The 22,127-nt window shown below is 35.3% G+C and overlaps 2 protein-coding genes across 2 annotated transcripts; both read left to right on the top strand.

Annotated features, from left to right (window-relative positions):
* Nucleotides 1-466: 466 nt before the first annotated feature.
* LOC132558728 (thialysine N-epsilon-acetyltransferase-like) lies at nucleotides 467-5,790 on the top strand. The gene is made up of 5 exons (XM_060223323.1): nucleotides 467-532; nucleotides 999-1,050; nucleotides 3,546-3,617; nucleotides 3,843-3,997; nucleotides 5,620-5,790. Exons 1-5 carry the CDS (start codon nucleotides 467-469, stop codon nucleotides 5,788-5,790), a joined length of 516 nt encoding a protein of 171 aa, XP_060079306.1.
* A 2,731-nt stretch (nucleotides 5,791-8,521) lies between these two features.
* LOC132558741 (uncharacterized) lies at nucleotides 8,522-10,000 on the top strand. The gene is made up of 4 exons (XM_060223336.1): nucleotides 8,522-8,604; nucleotides 8,809-8,905; nucleotides 9,320-9,455; nucleotides 9,708-10,000. Exons 1-4 carry the CDS (start codon nucleotides 8,522-8,524, stop codon nucleotides 9,998-10,000), a joined length of 609 nt encoding a protein of 202 aa, XP_060079319.1.
* The last annotated feature ends 12,127 nt before the right edge of the window (nucleotides 10,001-22,127 follow it).

Here is a 22,127-nt window from a genome sequence, read left to right as displayed (position 1 = left end):
TTTGGGGAAAATGATTTATATCCTTCTACCGTGATCAAGAAAGTAAACCAAATCGCACATCAGAGCCACTTAGTCTCGTTATAGATCACTACACGACTTACACTTTTGAGGCATACATTTTAACACATGTATCTATACCTTTGTGTTATAGTGAATATGTAAACTTATCCATTTAAAAAGAAAAATAAAAATACAGTATGCGCTAATAAAATCAGCAAATAATATGGCTTAGATAAGTCCAGGAAAATATGTTTCCAATTCATGACTTTTTCACCAAAAGTATGTTTAGACAGGGACGTATATATCAATATATATACGTCCCTGGTTTAGGTAGTTCAGACTTAAATATCTGTATCTATGTGTCCCCGTTCACAGATCACCTCGTATTCAGCTGGGGTCACTGGTTAGACTACATACGCTCAATGATTAAGAAAGATTAGCAAATCATCAATAATCGGTAAACAGTATGGCGGATTATAAAATCAGGCAGGCTGTAGAGAGTGATTGTGAGGAGATACTTCGGCTTATACAGGTAAGTTAATAATGGCATGTGCAACCTCGGTATGATTACACGTGTGTGTACACGGTGTTAACACAAAAATATGACCTGTTATTTGGAGACCGGAACTACACGAAGCCTTGATTTAATTCTCAGTTTAAACGCTTAAAAATCACGTGTTTTTAAAATTACTTTCGAAATATCAATAAGTTTATCAAACTCCCCCAGTCTGATGCCCATGGTTCTAAAACGAAGAAAATATAAGGTTACATCATCAAAATCGATGATTTTCCGAACTGGGCAGAGGCTTGTCGGTATTATTACAGAGTTTTCTTAAATTAGTAAATAAATGATGTTCGGACCATACATCGATAGATGTAAATGTGTGATACTGAAATACAGTGTAGTAAATAAATATCTACAAATTGGAAATTAAATCTATGGATGCATATCAACCAGTTATAATCTAAAACGTCCACTGGCTGTTTGTATATTACAGGAGTTGGCTGACTTCGAAAAAATGGGAGACAAAGTGGACATGACTGTCGAAAGTAAGCTTTGATGTTGATAAAACGTCTGTCTTTAGAGTGTCTATGTACATTAATTTTACAACGAGGTCATGTGTTATGTATTCTACGTGACAATGCAAAACTAACATCTTATAATAAGAACATGAGCAAAAAACCCTGGCTATATCATACAATCAACTGGCCGATTTGGGTTCAAAGTTTGTTCACCGTCAAAAAGATATCACGGCGTCATTCACATATACATTTGTGAGGTCACGAAGTGCTATCACACGTGCTCCATACACTTTTGATGGCATCGAGACATATTTACAGGCAGTGTTGTAGTTGACCCTATAAACTTTGTAATGCGCATATTGATATGACTATAAATGGACGACTCCCGCGTGACGTCATCGTATCGCACACTGGACTTTATTTACTTTATTTTTAAAATACCTCCGCGAATTTAAGTCCGTGTGATCCATACGTCAATCTTATCAAACTGCTCGGATGGTGTCTTTGACGAAAACTTAATAGCCTGAACGTTGGAATTTTGTATTAACTAATGTCAATATATGTGTTAACTAATATGAAAAAGGACACTGCCTAAAAGTTAGCGCAAGTAGATAAACACGACAAACGTTTTAAACTGCCTGATTCATATCTTCACTTATTATTTTTTTCTATTTTTGAAGACTTAAAATATATATATTAAACAAGACACTTCGATGCCGATGAGGTATTTCATCATCAACATCATCATCATCATCATCATCATTATTATTATTATTATTATTATTATTAATCATTCATCTATTCTTCTTCTTCTTCTTCTTCTTCTTCTTCTTCTTCTTCTTCTTCTTCTACATCTTGACGTCAATGCATCAATCATTACCTTCTTCATCATTAGGTGGCGGTCGTGTGGCGCAGTGGTAATGTATTCTTCCTGCCATCGTTTCCCACGTGTTCTCTGGTTTCCTCCTACAATAAGGCCCCTCGTGCGCGTACACCAAGAGTGATTAGTACAATATGGGATAGAATTTACGTATATATATAATTCAAATATATACAACATGAAAGCAGAAAAAACAAGAATAGAAAAAGAAACCAGATGTTCGGGCCTTAACGGTTATCTAGCTATAAAACCCTACATACGATATAAGATCAGTATTCAAAATTTTGAAATGATTAAAGCAGCTGGATTTATTTCAGCAGTGAAGGCAAAAACACTCCATTTCAGTTTCTTAGCATTCTCACAAAGTATTACTTCAATAGCACCATTGGGAACGAGAAGTTAAAAAAATATGTTTATCAAGATAGCGGCCATGTCTGCCATCATTTTATGAGTAATATGAATACCTAGTTAGTTATGTAAAAAATGGCCAAGTTTCATTGTGATTTTCCCTCGATAACCTAAACAAACATAGGAAGCTAACCCTTATATTTGCAGTCTTCTTCATTTAACTGCAGTTTCGATGTTTAAAGTTTACAGACACAAAAATGACAAAAACATTGAATTGACTGGCGTAAAAACTATCATTATGGAACAGCATTGTTTCAGTCTTTTTGCTCACAAAGCAACAGAATAAATAACACTTAAAAAAATCACATAAATGTTTATTCATAATTAATTGCTGAATTCAAATTCCAAGATTTATTCATCGAGATTCAAAGACAACCTCGGCAGTTTGACCCTATTTCTAAAGGACTGTATTTCATGTTGGCATTTCAAACGCGCGAATTCAAGCCCGAACAATGTGTGATACGATGACGGCACGTCATAAGTTCATATCAATACACACGCGAGAGGGACTACTTTTACCCTAGCTTAATGAAAAGGAGTAAAGCACAATGGTAAATACTTGAAAATAAAATAATGCTTAGGGAGAATCTGAACTGGAAATAAAATACTTTTTCCACTCTCGGCCCCAACTTTTCCATCTGCACTGTACTCCTATGTACACTAAGGTCGAAATAGTCTGACGAGATGATAAACAAATTACAGAACAAAAAACACACAAGATGGTAACGATGAACTGTAGTCAATTCCGAGCTGTTTAACACTTGGTCAGTAAGTCGGTTCCTTACCATCTCGTACACTGCGTATGTCAGTGTTAGTTCGCTTCACATTGGTCACTTTGTCTGATGAAGGTGACCGTGTAGTAATCAAAACGTCACACTCTCATCTTCTACTGGTTCTGTTGTAAGAACTTCTATTCTATTGACATTACCAACCTGAAGAAAATGGTCTGTGATGCTTAGATAATACTAAGGGAAGTAACTCTGGTACTTAACATTAGGATATATATATTGATTGATTGATTGAAATTGGTAATTACAAGAGATATTTGTGGATGTGTACCTGTGAATCTTCTTTATAACCGCAGGATGTTTGTCTAAGATAAATAGATATAAGAGTATCGTGTTATAGTATTGGGTCGCAGGACCAACGATAGTTCATTATTATCTCGTAAGATATCTACCATGTATCTATTACAGCATTGACCTTTTAAAATACATACCTGTCTTAATTACAGTGCTGAGGAGAGATGGATTCGGGGAACAGAAATTTTTCCAGTGCCTTGTTGTTGAAGATACGACTGCGAAAGGTAAAACATTTGTTGGGGATATAATTGGGATACATCAGTTAATACACTTTTATTAAGATATAAAATCTTGATAAATGTTTCACCGATTGAAATATAATCCCAGAAAAAATAACATTTATATTACGTCAAAGGCTGTAGAAACACTTGAGAATATGATTTCCCAACGAGTCTTTATTTCCACGGTCACAATTTTGTTACATTTACATCATCCGGGGTATGTTACAGGAGCGGAGGGCACGGCTGTCCTGTGGGGGTATGCCTTGTATTACTACGCCTATTCAACATGGTCAGGTCGTGTGATGTACCTTGAGGACCTCTATATATCACCTGACAAACGAGGGCGAGGTATCGGTACCAAAGTCTTCCAACAAGTAGCACAGGTAAAACCTTTAGAAACCTATTTTGATTTTGTATTAGTAAGAAATTGGTCGGAAAAATAGTTTATCTGGCAACCACAGACAGAAATGTGGCAGTCGCCAGGTGATGAACGCCGGCTACAATAAAATCAACAAGCAGCCCATTCCTTAAACTATTATCACAAAATATCATACACTCATGTTGTGAATCTATGATGTACTTCTGTAAAAATCTGCATAGTTCGCAGTTGAAAAATAGAGTTTTTATCGTAGTCCAGCAATTCGATATCCTAACATACTACAGAATGTTATATTGCTTAAGGTCTTGCTAGATACATTATACAATGTATGTTTTCGTTTACTGCTGAAAGAAGAGACACAATGTATAAAACAGAATTATAATTACAATGGCCATGTTTAAACACTTTCTAGTTACACAGTAAAATTAGGAAATCCAAACAAATGATGATCGGTTTAGACAACATGGCGCTTAAATGTCTATTTAATAACTGTCCTTCATACATAATGAATGTATATGTTATACACGTGTGAATCATAACATTCCTGTAAGATAAAACATCTCTTAGTTATAACCATATCATCAAAATAAACTCTGTACATCACATTAAAATCCTCCCAGCATCTAAGGTCAGATGAAGACGATATCCACGGAGGATCAGGTAGTTATTCTGGTTTTATGGCCTATATGTACATTCAAAATTGCCATTATAGCGTCATCGTACTGTAATATCACTTCCTGTGTATGACAGTATGATACTCCACCCGGTCACTTTATAGTGACAATGGCCTAATCAGCCCTTTATATTATAAACTTTTGTTTATCTTGGTCAATTGAGAAAACCGTTAGTCTTCTTTGCTTTGGTGGACACTCAACACTAAGGCCAAAACCGAAATCTTTGCAATCGCGGATTTAAGAAGGAAAGAGAAAGGCGAAGGCTCTAAATTTGAAAATGTGTTTAGATCGTACATGGTAAAATATAGATTGATCTAGAAATAAAAATGTTGACCTTGTTGGTAGTAGTACAGTCTGTGATTATAATCTCGTAGTTATGCGGAGTTTTACGTATACCTTCGCAATGAAGAATGAAAAGAAGGTATGTTTATAGGAATTTTCTGTACGTCCGTCCGTCTCTTCGCTGAAATCAACTTGTTCACGGACCAGCTCCTGAATTCTCTGAGAATGTTCCCTGTGATACTTTCCACATCACAATATTACACACTGAAATTACACATCTGAAGAACATGTTTATGGAGTTAGGTCCCTTTGTTGAAAAATAGCATGAATTGTTTCCTGACAGATTTTGCCTAGACTTATCAAACAGTTCCATTAAACTGTACATGTGTTAAAACTACTCTTTGCAGTTGCGAATCTAGTTTTTTTTCTTTTTCTTTTATATCCTCGACCCTTTATGGATTTATAATAGCATTCGACCAAGGTGATATTCAGGTTTTTTGTCTTTGATTGGAAATGAATTGAAAAAAAATGATAATAAAAATGAAAATTTAAAAAAAAAACAAATTTGGTTCATGCAGTGACCCTTTAGTATACAAAGATTGCTTACAAGTCCAATGTTATGTATTTCTATTAATTGTATTCTATAAATTTTATTGTGTATTTGTAATAGATTGGAATAGCTAATGACTGTACAAGGATGCAGTGGGTGGCCCTGAACTGGAATAAGTCGGCCATAGATTTCTACAAGGCACGTGGAGCATGGGATCTGACCGAGTCAGAGAAATGGAACGTATTCCGGATGGACAGACCAGAGATGGAACAGTTAGCAAAGTCAGACTGACCTGTGGCCTTCAAGTCGAGATCATAATTCCAGAAATTTGAACGAATACGGGTTTCACTAAAGTCACTTTAAGGATTTTCTTTTTAAAACTTTGTAAGACGACGTCTGCAGGACATTCTGTTTTTAATTGTTAGTTTAAAAAGATTGAGTTTCTGTACACATCGTCATGAATCAGTCATTTTTTCTGTGAAAGTGACCACGAGGAAAACGTCGTTTTGTAATTATCTATCATCTTGCCTCAAACCAATTACAATTCATTGAGATAACTGATGTCATGGTTATATTAAACATAGTAAGAGGTTTTGTTTTCAACTCGGTATTTTCTTGTTTGCAATTAAAATAAAAAAACCCAAAGTTTGATGGATTACTATAAATACAAATACATTAGCAGATTATTCATGTTTTTTAATGTTCCCAGACTTACAGAAATTCAGAAAAACAAAAACATTTCGGAGTCTGAAGTTGGGTCCCAGTTCCAAGTCCCGTTTAAGAAAAATGGAACTTGGAACCAGATCCTAGTTCAGGTTTAAGAAAAACGGAACTGTTATTGGAAAAATAGAACAAAAAGTATATGATGACAAGTTCAGTGTGCATGATTTTTGTCTTAATTCAGTACAGTAATCGAACACATAGTCTTTCACAAGGAAATTAAGACTACCTTAAATGGAACAGAGGAATAGATCCCAGTTCCGTTTAAGAAAAACGTATATCTCCGAAAATCAAGAAGTACTATGCTTATGGTCTTACCTTGATTCGGGACAGGAGTCAAATCCACAGCATTTCACAAAGAAATTAAGACTAACATTTTTTTTATAAAGGAATAGGTCTGATACGGATCTCGCATTAACACTCCACTTCTGTTGAACCTGTAGAAGCTCTGGTAGTCTTAATTTCTGTCTGAAATGTTTTGGTTTCGATTCTTGTCTCGTAATAACATAACATCATGCTCATTGGACTTTCCGTTTTCTTAAACGGAGTTAGGATATAATTTAAGGATAAACGGGACTAGAATCTCGATCCAGTTCCAACTTGTATCTGGTTCCCCGTTCCTTTTCTCTTCAACGGAACTAGGAACTAGGAACTAGGGACCAAATTCAGGCTTCCTGTATTCCAAGTCTTTTGAGAAAAGTAAATCAGTTTGTAGACAGCTGAGTCGCAAATTCCAAACTAACGAACATTGAACGTTTTCATTTTTGTTGTTTTAAGGTTTTCTTAGGTCACATGATCATGGTTCCAGTATATACATTGGTTATACGTAAAATTTGCATTAAACAAAACATTAATGTAACAATTGTAACAATTTTATCAAAATTGATTAAAATCATAACGTAGAAAAAAATATCCAAGTATTTTATTTTAATAACATCGACATTACTTTAGACAATGACAATGATTCTTGGATATATCAGACACAGGCATAATAGTCAGTAAGCGTGAAAGCGTGGTAATAGAAGAACGCATTTTAGTTACTCCCGGAACTTGTGTCTAGAAGCAGTTTTCGAAACGTTCATCGCAAGCAAATGAGGGAAGATTAAAATATTGAGCTTTTGCTGTAAAGTTGTCGACGGCAATTACGACAAAGAGAAATGCTTGTCAAATGTTTAAGAAATAAGTTTTCAGAGCATTTGAATGAGTAATGTTCGTTTTATAAATTTAGGACCTCAGCAAAACTGAAGTGTTCTGTGCTTAGAATGAAACATTCTTATGAATATTGCCTTTCGGTGATAAAAATGTTTGCATTTCCATTCGTGGCTGGCATGTTTACTGACACTTTTGGTTGATCAGCTATTGAGCAGATTACACGAAAATCTTTGACGGAAAACAGCACCTCGTATCTACAACGGCAAAATACCACTACTTCTGCCTTGAGAATCAATATTTACTTATGATCCCGTGGCAAAAAAATCCCTGTATCTTCAGTTTGGTTCATTTTATGTTATGTACGCGACGCCCGGTGTGTGTGATTATGAACAGCACCAGACGTGTTTTAAAGTTCGTCTATAAAATTCAAATGTCTTAAACTTTATTTTCCTTAACAAAACTCAGATATATTTGGTTCAGCAGGGCCTATTTTGTGACGTATGATTCCACGAGAGAGAGAGAGAGAGAGAGAGAGAGAGAGAGAGAGAGAGAGAGAGAGAGAGAGAGAGAGAGAGATATTAACCGGAGTTTCCTGGGAAAATCCATGGGACCTTTGCTTGTTGGAGCATACAGAACATTTTAGTATGTTTGGGTAATCACATTAATTAAGATATTTCATGATGTCTGTAAGGTTAGGTAATGATAAACACAAGTTTAAGTTCGATTGTTCACCATTATACATGTTAAAATTGTAAAATACAAATGAACAATACCCCCATTTACAATCAAATATGATCAACTACACTTGATATTTTCTTTTAAATACCATTAAAATTTGATAAAAAAAATAGCAAACAATTATCGATAAGTGAATACATTAAATCGCGGGTAGGAGACTTCCATTTATATACCTCAATCCTTATCTAAGAAAAAGGAAAAGAATGGGAAAAAATAGTCAGGTTAACACTAAGCTTGCAATCGCTTCTATTTTGTTACAAAGACAAAAGCATGACGTCACAATGGGATTAAGACATTGGTCCATTTGTGACGTCACATTTTAGTTGCTAAGCCGCTTAGCAATCGACAATGGCGGAGATGATGAGTCTCTCCCCAAATATAAACATTTTATGTTAATCTTTGGCGTACCACAATGGATATCAAGCTGTTACTGCTGTTTGTGGTAATGCTGACCACAATCCACCAAGGTCCTGCTGCTTATCGGGACCTCATGTGGTAAGTTTGATTTTTGCGGTATCACCGAAATACTGATTTTACGGAAGTCAGGAACAAGCTACATAATTTCTCTATTTACAATCTTCTTCTTCTTCTTCTTCTTCTTCTTCTTCTTCTTCTTCTTCTTCTTCTTCAATGTTTCTTTGGAGAAGCCAATATTTTTCTCTGAAATCTTAGTGTAAACTTCAAAATTTATTTGTGTAGCGTGGAGCCAGAGCCTGGATATTTGAACAGCTTTTATCATTATGTCACAGCCAACGAAATCAAGAAAGTATGCCCAACGCCAGCCGATTTGATCTTGGTAAGGATTTCACACCATAATTATTTGCTGAACATGTCAGCATTATTGTAATCAAGATAATTATTTTAGATTGTAACAACTGGTTTTTGGATGGTCCAAACTTTCGAGGGGGAAATTAATTTAGTTTTCAATGTTTTTCTACAGTACTTAAAAAATCAGTTGAATATCCCTCTTTTCATGTTTGTATGATTCGTTTACACTTGGATCTAAAAACATTTGTGTCAAGTCCCTGTGTTACGATCTATGCGTTTTATTTCATCAATTATTCCTCAAATTATCAATCCGTAGTTTTGAATAATAGGTAGGTAGAAAACGTATCTATTCCTATCTAAACTTCTTGCATATGAACCATTCTATGAAAAGCTATTTCCATAAATTGACCATGTTTATTTTTGTGTATTTAATTTATTTCAGCGAATTGGACACGAGATGTTCTATACCCTGATGTGTGTATTTCTGACTCTATTTATGGGATATGCGCCGTCGCTTGGAAACAGAGTCAAACAGACCTTGTTGGCTACATTTTCTAAGTTCAAGGAATGGAGAACCCGTAAGTGATATAGATAATTTAATTTTCAGCTTTTTTACCTTAAATAATTGAGCGAAACAGCGGAATAGTTTGAAATCATTTCTATGTGAAAACTGAAATGTCCAAGTGAACGATTGGCCTCTTGTAAATATTTCATGTCTCCATACGGATATGTCTAACGGTGCCTTTCCGATTAAACAGCTGTGACTAATCAGATAAATAGTGAAACAATTGTATTTTGAATATGTATTGGAGTATATATTGTTTGTTTAGGTCCTTCACGCTGTCCTCACTGCGGAACTGTCCCATGCCAGGCAAAACGCAGATCTTTGTGGAAACCTTCCGGATCTCGGAATAGAGACAAAGCCAATTTCGCTGAGCGAGCAAAAGCAATGGAATTGTTCAACTATGGTCTCGAGTTATCTGTGGTGTTGACCAAGGAGCTGCCCCGGGATGACCTCTACTGGGAAAGGAAATTCTGCCACCAGTTTGAAGAGAAACACATGGTGCTGTTTCCACTTTGTATCCAGCGTCAAATCAACTATTGGTACCCAGTGCCTCGCTAGGTAGGTATTTAAGAGTTTGATTGCAATATACATGTAGTTGCAAAATTGTTACATTTTGAACTATAGAAAGAGATGCTATATACTTCAAAATTGGTACATGTACCGTTTTTACATATATTTTTTTCCATTACAGATCCGATGTACTATCCATGAAGGAGAAGATATCGAAGGGTAGTGACGTCATTCATTATGTGCGATCGAAGCACGTTGAGTTCATCGCTGATTTTCACCGAACTTTTAAGTGTCTTGACCATTTTCGGTAGAAATGATCTTGACCACTGATATTTAAAGTGTTTTCTTATTTATTATGTTTGTCAGTGCATCTTGACCTCGTGGGGTCTTTTAAAGAAATGTACAGATTTCTTGTTGTGTTGGTTATTTAGAAATGTAATTAATTCCACCTGTTGTGGCCAAAATTGGTTGTAGGTGACGTTTTGGTCATAAGTTATAGATATAACTTGCAACTGACCATAAGACAGACAGACAGACGGACGGACGGATGGACAGACAGACTATATTTCCTCCTGAGGGAGATTTCATAAATATCATTACATAATGTATAATAAAATATTATAACAGGTACATTAACATGAAATTATAAACACACAAAGACAATTACCTCCGCAGGTAGGTTTGTATGTATAGTAAATCTCATTGCATTGCAGCATTCGTTTCTCAGATCATTTCTGGTACATTTTCAGCCATATTTAACAAAAGATTTCCCATTCAGAAAAATCTTTAGTTCGGTCTCCTAGGAGAAAGGCACACTGATCGTAATCACTCAGGTTTGAGACATACTTGTTTACCTTGACGACACTGACAATGCCGTCCAACAAAACATCACGAACTTGAAATAATTTGGGACACTGGATAAGAAAATGCTTAACAATGTCTTTGGTGGATTTTGCAAAGAATTCACAAACAACCTTTCCTTTTTCAAATATAAATGAACATTTCATCATCTCAATCAATCCCCAAACAAATGTATATGACTTTTTCATGATAAGTTCTAGTAAAGGATTGCGAGTAGTATTACAATGAATAGACGCATATCGAGATTTGGATTCGATTGTAATTATTCTCGCCACTTTTTTTCGCAAAAATCGTATACAAGTCGTTTTACAAGCTTTTTTCTCAATACAGTTAAGACAGTAAAAAGTTATGAATAAAATCTTTCACAAACAAGACTGTATCACACCTTTTCGTTATATAGAAAATATCTGGAATAAAACCAGTTTGTACTTTGGAGAATTCGCCAGACATATACTGACAAAGTCGTACAATAAATATCATTTTCCATATAAACTTAAAAGCTTCCGTTTCACAATTTGTTCCAGAATAATAGTTTTGTTATCTCTACCTCGCTCCATATATCGAACTCGGACATAACCAAACACTGTTGTAACTGCCGTTAGAGAAGTTGTGAGCAGTCACTACAACGCCGACATGCTCCAACTCTTCCACAATTCATTTCCATATATCATACTAGAAAAATTGTATGGATCTGACGATATTAGAGTTTGTAAGCGAAACTTCCGAGTTCATACCTATACAATTCAACAACCAAACCTACAAGCATTTTAATTGTCATCGTCACAGTGATCGAATAACGCTTCTATCCAAACCAACAAGACAAGTGTGATGAACAATCCCACAGTAGTGGTCACACAGACTTCGGCTGCTGGTCACAAATTACAATCAGTCATATAAAACAAATTAACATAACAAATATTTGTTTGAATGAGTAAATATAGCCAATTTCATAACGCTTAATGCGTAGTGTTAACATTCCAAAATGAATGCATATGCTGTGCTATGACGCGGAAAGTAAAGGCGTGTTTGTGTGTGTGTGTGTGTGTGTGTGAGAGAGAGAGAGAGAGAGGAGGGGAGTGGGGTTTGGAAGGTACCTTAAAAAGTTTACATGAAGCCATATTAAGGTTATACTGAGTAGCTCATTTAATTGAAATTTTACGTGTTATTTCTTCGCTACATTCTATCTTAATTATTTCATTTTGCGTTTACCGTGTCATTTTGATTTTGAAGGCGAAATAACGGTTCCCAGTTTGTTCGGTCGTTGTTTACACCGAGACAGACTTAGTTTTGATTTATTTTTGTAAAAGAAAACAATTTTTCCGGACGGGGAATTCGTGTAATTTTTACGTATAAAGTCCTCAATTCACATTCGATGACAAAATCGTCAGCTTTTCATCCACAGTGTCTTGTGTACTAGTGCTGCGCCGCCTCCATCTGTCAGTAACACCTAGATGTATTTTTCGCGCGGGAATTCGTGTGATATTTACGTATAAAGTCCTCAATTTATGTTCCATGACAAGATCTTCAACTTGTCATTCCCTACAGTGCCTTGTGTACTGTGGGTGGGTCGCAGCCTCCATCTGCCAGTAACATTTGGATGTATTCTTTCGAACGGGAAGTTCATGTAATTTCTATGTACAACGTTCTCTACGATCTAATACAAAGTAGGAATCTTCCTACTCCCCTCTTCACTTTTTCCTTCTGTTGGTGGTGTCGTGTATTAAAGCGGGCGACAAACGACCTTATTCTACCTTGATCTTATGGACAAATCATAAGGAATTCGTAACATATCACGTGCGAGGGTTTGTATTTTTTATGCTAACGCCATCCCCTTTATCTATCGAAGTATATTATCTATGAAAGTAAAATCTAAACTGCTTGTCTACAACGAAAACCATCCTTTTCATAGTTTATATTAAGTTCCTCTCGACCTTAGCTACACTCTTGAGAATTTGGGACTGATCAGAAGCCAGAAAGCCATCTTGGACATTGTTATCTATTTATTTTTAGAAATACTGAATGGATCTTACTCGAATTTTATATGAATTGTTTTCCTTTGTCTCTCATTGTACCTTTTTGATGTTACCTGACAGGTAGATAAAACAAAAGTGGCCGACATACGGTCATCTTGATTTTTTTGACTATGCCAGATTGTTATCGCTATTTATTGGAAAGTACTGGGCGGATCATTTCCAAATTTTCTATTTTCCCCATTGGTCCCTAGCTGTACATGATTAGTTTTCGGAACGATCACTGAGAAAAACTTGATAAGATACATCATAACATATACCACCGTGTTTACGTTGACTTGATACAATACAAAAACCTATTTTGATACACTTTTCATCCATTTTCTGCTTTCATGTTTTGCTTATTTTTTTTAGATATTATGTTAAGACAAATGGGCTGCATCAAGCCTCTATCGAATCTGGTTCCAATTTATTTTAGTGGCAATCATCAAGACAGGCTCCATGAAAGGAAGCCTTAATTGAAACCATCCCATAAAACTAACGTCGTTCAAGATGACGTCATCAATACTAACTCAGCCGTCTACACTAAAATCTACCGAAAAATCGAAGACGTCTTGAAAAATAGCCAGCGAATCAAAATACACATTGCGCAAACATGCTAAACGTCGATGACGTTGTGAAAAATTACCCATCGATGAAAATACTCACGGTACAAAAATAACAATTAAAAAAACTGTAGTGACGTGGTGAAAACTGTCCCTACAATCCAAAACCGCACTGTGTAAGTAAGCACGGCATAACTTGATGACGTCGTATAAGTGATAGACCAAACAAGGGCATGTTTTTATGACGTCATACACTTTTTCGACGTAAATGAACATGTTACCAGTAAGAAACGGATATAGAATTGCTGAAGTTGCTTTCTGAAGAAAGAGATGCCAGTGGATTCGAATTCAAATCAGGCTGACGTCAGGCTAGTCTTATATATAACGTCAGAAAAAGTAAACGAAAAGAGTGAGAGATTCAAGAGAATGACGGGAAAGGATTTAGTGATAATAGAGGTGAACTGATTATCAAATTCAACAAAGAAAATACGAAAAGGGGATTGAAGATTTCTCAAGGTAAGGTCAACAGTCAAACGTCAAAGTACTCATTTTATAATTAAAAAAGAAGAGTGCTAACACGTGCCATACCAAATAATACTCCGGAAACATATTAATCTTCATATTCACTCAAATGGAAGTATATTTTGAAGAATACAGACCAGGACTTGAACCTGGACTTTCCATAATAAATCATGGACACTCTTCATTGAGTTATCTGTATCTCTCTTTACTCTCATTCTAATGAATATGGATAACGGATGGTGATTTGGCACAAATCTCTAAAAAGCGCAAGTATTGTGTTTTACGCTAATCGAAGGCACAGGAAACATCTACAGTTGAGTCCTTCGTTGGTTTTGTCAATGATGTCGCCGCCATGGTTGTGCCCAACGTCAGACTTTGACCCTGACCGCGAGGTCAACTATTAGTTGCCGCGAACCGTTTGCAGAGGTGTATTGTGACTGTTTAGGATTGACAACTTTGCTAGACATTGGTACGCACTGTGTAAGCGAGGCAAAAAATCGATTGTGTCGTGAAAACTATCCCGTCATTCCCAAATACACACTGTACGCATGCCAAAAAACTGGATGACATCGTGAAAATTAACCCGACAATTCAAATACAAACTGTGTGAGCATGTCGAAACTCGATGACGTCAAGAAAAGTTATAGTACAATCCCAATGCATCTACACTGTGTAAACATGTCGAAACTCGTTCGTGAAAACTAACTCAACAGTCCAAGTGCATCCTCTCGGGTAACACCACAAAAGAACAAACTTCTCATATAATATGCTACCTTGTTCCTAAGTGATTTCATCAATCCAGACACACCATCACGGGAAATACCAGGATAGCGACATCACATACGTTTTACATTACCTCGTCATTACAATCGCCACCAAAATGAAGTCACATACATGTGGGATTGCTGGCTTTGTGTCTATGGCATAGAAATATATTTCAACAAATTTATAGCGAGCGCAGCGAGCGCTTTATGGTATTGTGTGTGTGTGTGATAATTCAACTCCAACAACCTGCCCATACGATCAACTTTAAACGGAAGTGTGGCAGGAACTTCATTACCCACAATACACTTGCCGCAGTACGCAATGAGAACTGCCGACCCGTTGAATGGATTAAAAATTATTTTGATCAACAAAATACCGTTTTAAGCTCTCATGTAGAAATGAAATCATACTAAAAGTCTTAAATAATTCAGATGAATTTAACAAACATATACTTTAATGGTTTGAAACGTATATAACAAATATCTCGTTGAAAATTGCAATTTTAACCATTCAAGATTTGAGCTCGATTGTGCTCCGATGTACCTGATTTCCGGTTTAATGTTCGGGACCTTTCGTCACTCTCCATGTTTCTCGTTCACGGAAAGTGACGTAAGGTCCCGATTTGACGAAAAACTCGCCCATCTCCTAACTATATTAATTCTGCAAGATGAGGATGTTCTTTCGATGACTAATTATGATCATGTATTTGAATGTTCAGAAAATTTCCAGCAAACACTTATAAGGCACACAATGATAAAATAACTATTAGTGGTGATTTTTTTTTTTTTTTTTTTTTGGGTGGGGGGGGGGGGGGGTATCCAGAATAATGCAGTTTGTTTGTGTAATATATTGTGGCTTTCATAAGAATTTTATTTAAGCATATATATTTATATTGATTTTCTTAATTACAATGTATAACAGAATAGTCTCAACAGGGTTTATAACTTTACCCTCTTTTTGCTACCAGGACAAGTTAAAGTTGCTTAAAATCCAAAGGTTCTGAAGCATTTTACGATTTTTTAATGAACAGAACGAAAACTCTCAATAGCAAAGAGAAGAGAGAAGAAAACAGTGGGAGAGAATATTGTGATTTTAATAATGAAAACTTGTTAAATATATAAGCACCACCTTTACAAATCCGACTAAAACTATAATATATTGTCTTTCACCGTATTTTGACAAATTCCTTTCTTTTTTTAAAGCAAAGATGATAGAAAGTCATCTCTGCAATATCTGTAACTCTAAAAGGGAAACTCTTATGTATTTATTTTGAAGATTTTTTTTATCAATTGTTATAGTCTAGATATGTTGTCAGTGACTTTTTAAATACATTTATTGTTACCATTGAAACCGATGACTCTCATCAAAATTTCAGTTTTTCTGGGCCAATACTCTGACAAGGTAATTACTCAAAACTGTTTACACTTAATAAGCTAGTAGTCTCTTTTGCTATGGGGAAGATTGCCATTTAAATACCTTTTCTGTTACCATGGAAACATAGGCCAAACCATAAAACTTTTTTCAAACCAGTTATCTTAAACCATTCAAGGTAATTACCCGATACTCAAAACATTGTACAGGCATCAAGCTAGTACTCTAGTAGAAGTTCTCTATTTCAATACTTTGTACAGGCATCAAGCTAGTACTCTAGAAGAAGTTCTCCATTTCAATACTTTGTATGGAACAATTAGAAATAAAAACATATGTAACATTAATATATATATGACTGTGTGTTTTTCATTTTAACAGCTTCGCGAAGGGAAAGTGTCACATTTTGCGTTATTTTGTCGTCCTTGTTTTGTTCTTCTTTATCTGCCTTCATGGTGTATGATTGTATGTGCATGACTTACTTACATATGGAAACTTTGTTATTTCAACTTATAAAAATCACACTTGTTGTAAGCAAAAGAGGGGTCTAACTTTGGGAGGAAACCTGTATCCTTTCTATCTCTTCGGGGAATCGAACCCCGAATGGATAGGAAATAGATAAGTGTGTTACAACTGTGCCACCAAACCACCGCCTGATCATGGTGATACAATGTTTCCTAGAAGAAGAAGATGTGTTGCTGCTGCTGCTTATGATGATGATGATATATTGGTACATTTGTATGTGTCGATGTTTTGTTCAAATCTTGCGAAATATACAACAAATAATACATAATACAAAAAAAAAAAAAAAAAAAAAACACGCTTCAGTGCAAACATGGATCAGGCTGTTCAAAATGTGCACTTTCTTGACCAACTTGCGCTCGTTTTTAGGCAGTGCCTACTTCATATTATACGTTACAGTCAATATCCACCACGACCTACACCAATAGAACAGTTTAATTGTCCACAACTACACGGTATGTTATTAGCGAGGAAGTGGCGATAATGATCACTGTTAAAATGGCCGAGCCAATTCACTGAGATTTCCCTCAGAAATAAAAATTGGGTGAAAATTATAGGAGCACAACAATGTAAAGACAAAATGTAGGACGAACTCACATTTCGTCAGTTATTATTTTTTTCTGTGTTATCTTGCAGTTGTCTCCCTTCAATCACTGACATGACAAATTCCTTCATGAAAAACAGTTTCGTATCGAAAGCAATTTTGGCAATTATATAAACGACATGGACGGAAAAACAATAAAACAGAATACAGATTGTCAGATACATAAGACAACAGAGACCAAGGTTTAGCAATATGTAAGAGTAAATATATGGCTTAAAAAGTGCACTTTTTCATCTAACTTTAGCAAATCAAATAACAACAATGACGTTTTTAAAAAAACTTTCAAGCAAATCTAAATATATATATATATATATATATATATATATATATATAAACGACATGGACGGAAAAACAATAAAACAATTAATAAAATATTGTAAAAGGCAGGACCACAAACGACCAGTTAAAATAGATATTTATTCTGTGATTGTAATTTAATTGTGTAGTTTCATTCAGCTGTAGTATATTGTAGTTGTGCAATGTACCATTAACTCACTGTGGTGACTGTGATGTCTATACCATACATTATGTATGTTTAGTTGAATTTTATTTATTCTGTCTGTGATATTGTTTTTTGTGTTTATTTTTATATGTTTGTCGTAAAATAGCTCTTCTGAGCTAATGTTACATGTTTTATTGTATACGACTGAAAATTAAATTTCTTGTGTCTTGATAATTTTTACAACCATTTAAACAATTTAGCCAACCCTCTAGATGATGATGAAATAAATGGTATCATCAATAATGATAATGAAGCACAAATGGCTGAGTCAGCTTTATTTAATGAACAATGTATTAAAATTTCAACAGTTGAAATCACATAGGCAATTAATATTTTGAATATAAACAAACATTGTGCTATAGTCATTGTTAATTTAGGAATATTGATTAGTTTCGGATAGTACAGTGTATATATGTGTTTCCAAAAGGTACTAGAAGAATTATATTTATCAGACATTTCGACAACTCGACAGAAATCACTTTTCTGGCCAAAAATATTAAAGGATAAACTACGATCACATATATTTTGTTCGATGGTGTTAGGATATGTGAATACCCGGGACTCATGTAAAGCGTGATATGAATTTCAAAATTCAGACTGGCCCACTGATAGTGAGGAATGTAATAGTCAATACAGAAATATTACATAGGTTCCCGGGGTCTGTGAATATCAATACAGAAATATTACATAGGTTCCCGGGCTCTGTGAATATTAGATATTATAGGAAACTGTTTTAAACATCTGTATTGTTATTTCAAATGACACATTTTAATTCGTGTAAGAGAAAGAAAAACAATACTATTTTTCTATGTATAAACATAAGGGAAAATCTATTATTTCTGCTTCCGGCTTCCTTATTTTCTTTCGCTACTGTCACTAATTCAATTCATTTGCCAAAAATTAGCTTACGTCTTCAGTGCATGAGGCCAATGCACTTGGACTCTTTGCTTTACAAATACTCATTCAGACCAATGTCAAACATCCTCTCGACACCTTTCTGAGAACATGGTGGCTGTCAAACCATCAAATGTCAAAGGGACGATGGTTCACTTCCGTTTTTATGGTGGGTAAAAAAACCCCCAAAGACTTTCATTTCAAAAGCGTTCTTTGAGTCGGATTCTTCTCTGTAAATATTTAAATTTGAAACTCAGATAAAAAGTAAGTCCAAAACCGAGTTTGTGCATATTTGTTTACTATAGAAAATATCCAAAGAAATGGAATACCATTATGCCAGCATACGAGACACTCTGAATGGAAAATCAATGGTGGACATTTGAATAAAGAGAAAACACGGAAAATGTCATCAACTTTCCACTTTTACTTTTTACTTAAAGGCTTTTTTTACTTATAAGTTACGACACATATACAGAGCACTTATTGCTGAGAACAAGGCACATTCCTGGAGTACTGAGTAAAGGCTAACATCATGAACATTCACACAAACTAAAGATGAGATCAAGAGTCGGATAGGTGGATCGCTAATCTATTCTAAGTACGATAACTCTGTACGACTTTGACAGATATTGACCAAACTTAAAATGGTTTTATTTATATCATTACAAACGAGTTGGGGTGGGAGACTGTGAGGGGATGTTAGGGGGCTATATGTGAGTCACCTTGTTCGTCTGTCCGGAAACGTCGTCAGACAACTGACTCACGTCGATTAGACAATGTCCGGCGAAGGGCGGAGTCACGGAGACGCTAAACCTTCATCATCATCATCATCATCAAAGGTCCACAAGAAACTTGACACAAGACAATACACAGAATGTCAACATTTTCAAAATTCAACAACTCAGATGTTCCGACAGGTTGTGATATTCAGCAGGATGAACATCTCATAATACACACATGTGACTCCTAGACATACCTACATATATAGGTATAAACCATTTCCTGATTAATGTGCGGCACTTCAGTGCTCACTGTCTACAGCAAGTAAACATAATTAATAAATAAAACCCCCACTTCTGACCTAACTTTTGTTTATTTTTCCGCCTAATATCTTAAATCCGCTTGTATAGTATATCCATGCTGTCTGGCTCTGTGAGTGAATTATATAATGTCTGAATGGCTTCATTAATATTATAAAGTTACTTACCTCATCTGTGCCACAGCGCACCTGTCACAACATACGGTACGACTTATATTTACACACAACTCTTTTCAAAATGATGAATGAAGCCTTTACGAATCAAAATGAAACGTGATAAATAAATAAATAGATAAATAAATAACATTAAATTCGTTACAGCTGTGTAGTCAGTTTATAACGAAGAGATTTCGTCTCAAGTAAGCGTTATAATGTGTGACAAGTAGAACATGTTTAAACATTGATATCCAATTGCTACTTGACATTAACTTTTTAAAAACGGTGACGATATTTCCCTCAGTATTTCATTCCTGAACATCTGTCCTGTTGCTTGTCATCCGATCATGGAATAAATTACAAATAATTTACCGATTTCCGGTTATATAAACTTTCTTGAGCTGTACATGTGCACGTGCACTTTTTATACAAATGAAAACTAATAAATAGAAAATATAACAAAAAACAGTGTGTATTGAGTTAAGCTACTTACAGGACAGTAAATTAGCTCCTCATTGGACAACCTGTGTATCACGACCATGATGAACTACTATCACAGGGTGTAAATAGATTCAAGACCAGGTATGTCAAACAACATTAGTCATTATGCATAGGGTGATAGCTGGGACGCTCATGACTTTATAAGTTAAATGTATATTCTCTATTCTTCATTGACCTGTATAGTACACACATCCTTTATACCTTTACGGAAAACACTTCCGGTTTTAAGTGACGTCATCTAAAAATAGGCAGGTAAATTACGACAGGTAAACTTTCATTTGCAGTCACCGTGATGCTCATATTTACCGTTTCATTAACAGATGATATGCTTTGAAGAAAGTAGTCAGTCGTGTATACATGTTGACAGTGTGTTACCTGAAATATACCTACAGGTGAGGAAAACAAAAACCGGTGACGTCACAGGACCAAACGAGTGAGATCCGACAGGTTTCGCAGGGTGTGACCGGCACACAGGGAAATACATCACAGTAACATGGACAGACTACCAGGCTAAACTCGCTCACAAAGTTTAACTGACATATTCAACAAGGTAGGTAGATGCCGATAATTACCTAACTCAGGTGTGAGAAACATATAATGTCGACCTTGGCAGTTCGTGAACTCGCCATTCAATAACTTGATTGACAAGTTTGGCCGCCATAACTTATGTCCATGTATACATATTTTTTACTTTAATATATATATATATATACATTTATTTTAAAATATATGAAATTTGGTTGTTTCAATACATAAAAGACACACGACATTATCTTTCTCTCTGTGTTGTACATGCACGTGATATTACATACACCGTAAAGGACAGGTATGTGATAATACATGCACATGTACACAGATGTACCCGTGTGTACCGATACGGGTGGATTGCCCAATACTCGGGGTGCGTCCCACTGTCCAGGCGACCTCACGGGCACCTGTAGATGACATTTCACATTTGTGTCCATCAATATATCTACAAATATCAGTCGAATACGTTTGTTGGATTGTGGGTGTAGGAGAAATGTTGTTTGACAGGTAAGTAGGCCGAGAAGGAAGGATGTGTGTGTATGTGGAAGGGGAGGGGTATATATACTTTTTCATTTGATTTATTTTTTAGTTTTGAATATTTTTTTGATGAAAGTGATGATGCATGGCCAAGACAGAAGAACTCATTAAAAAGAACATTTTACAATTATACACATCTATCAAAGTCCCAGGTGTATGACCCCAGGATGTAGCTGTGTATGGTAGTACCACACTTTCCATTGACTTACCTAAGTCTGTCAAAACCTTATAATATGTAACGAATATGCTTGGTCATGTATGTCATAATGACCCAAGATCTTTTTGTAAATACAACTTCAACAACATATAATAATGATGTAAACACACATGACATAATATTTATTTTGTATGTAACAATTGTAAAATCTCAAAGCTGTCAACAGACCAGTATAGTTTTTGTATTATGTGTTCAGTGCCTGATAACTATCATAGCAATGTTTTAGATTTGAGATTAAAAAGATATGGAAGTGCTTTTATAACTATACATACTGTAAACATACAACACCCTTTTGGCAAATATGAGTTACCACATAGAACCTTCAGAACTGAGGTGATAATTTGAGGATCATATACTTTTACACTGACTGTAATAGTCTTTTGAGGAAATATGTTGCTAAAACAAAATTAAAGAGTGTACATATTCCTACCATGACAAAACTTTGAGAAAAAACTTTTATTCAAAATAATTTAAAATGGAATTAACCAAATGAATTCCACCTAAAGGTAAATTCCAAACTTTTTGATACAGATGATGGTTTACACTAAAGTTGACAAAATATAGTAATAATGATTTGGGAAGAA

The sequence above is a fragment of the Ylistrum balloti genome, unplaced genomic scaffold, assembly GCF_031769215.1.
Source record: "Ylistrum balloti isolate Yb309-2 unplaced genomic scaffold, AGI_CSIRO_Ybal_v1 Utg370818, whole genome shotgun sequence".
NCBI lineage: Eukaryota > Metazoa > Mollusca > Bivalvia > Pectinida > Pectinidae > Ylistrum > Ylistrum balloti.
This window is presented reverse-complemented; position numbering and strand designations above follow the sequence as displayed.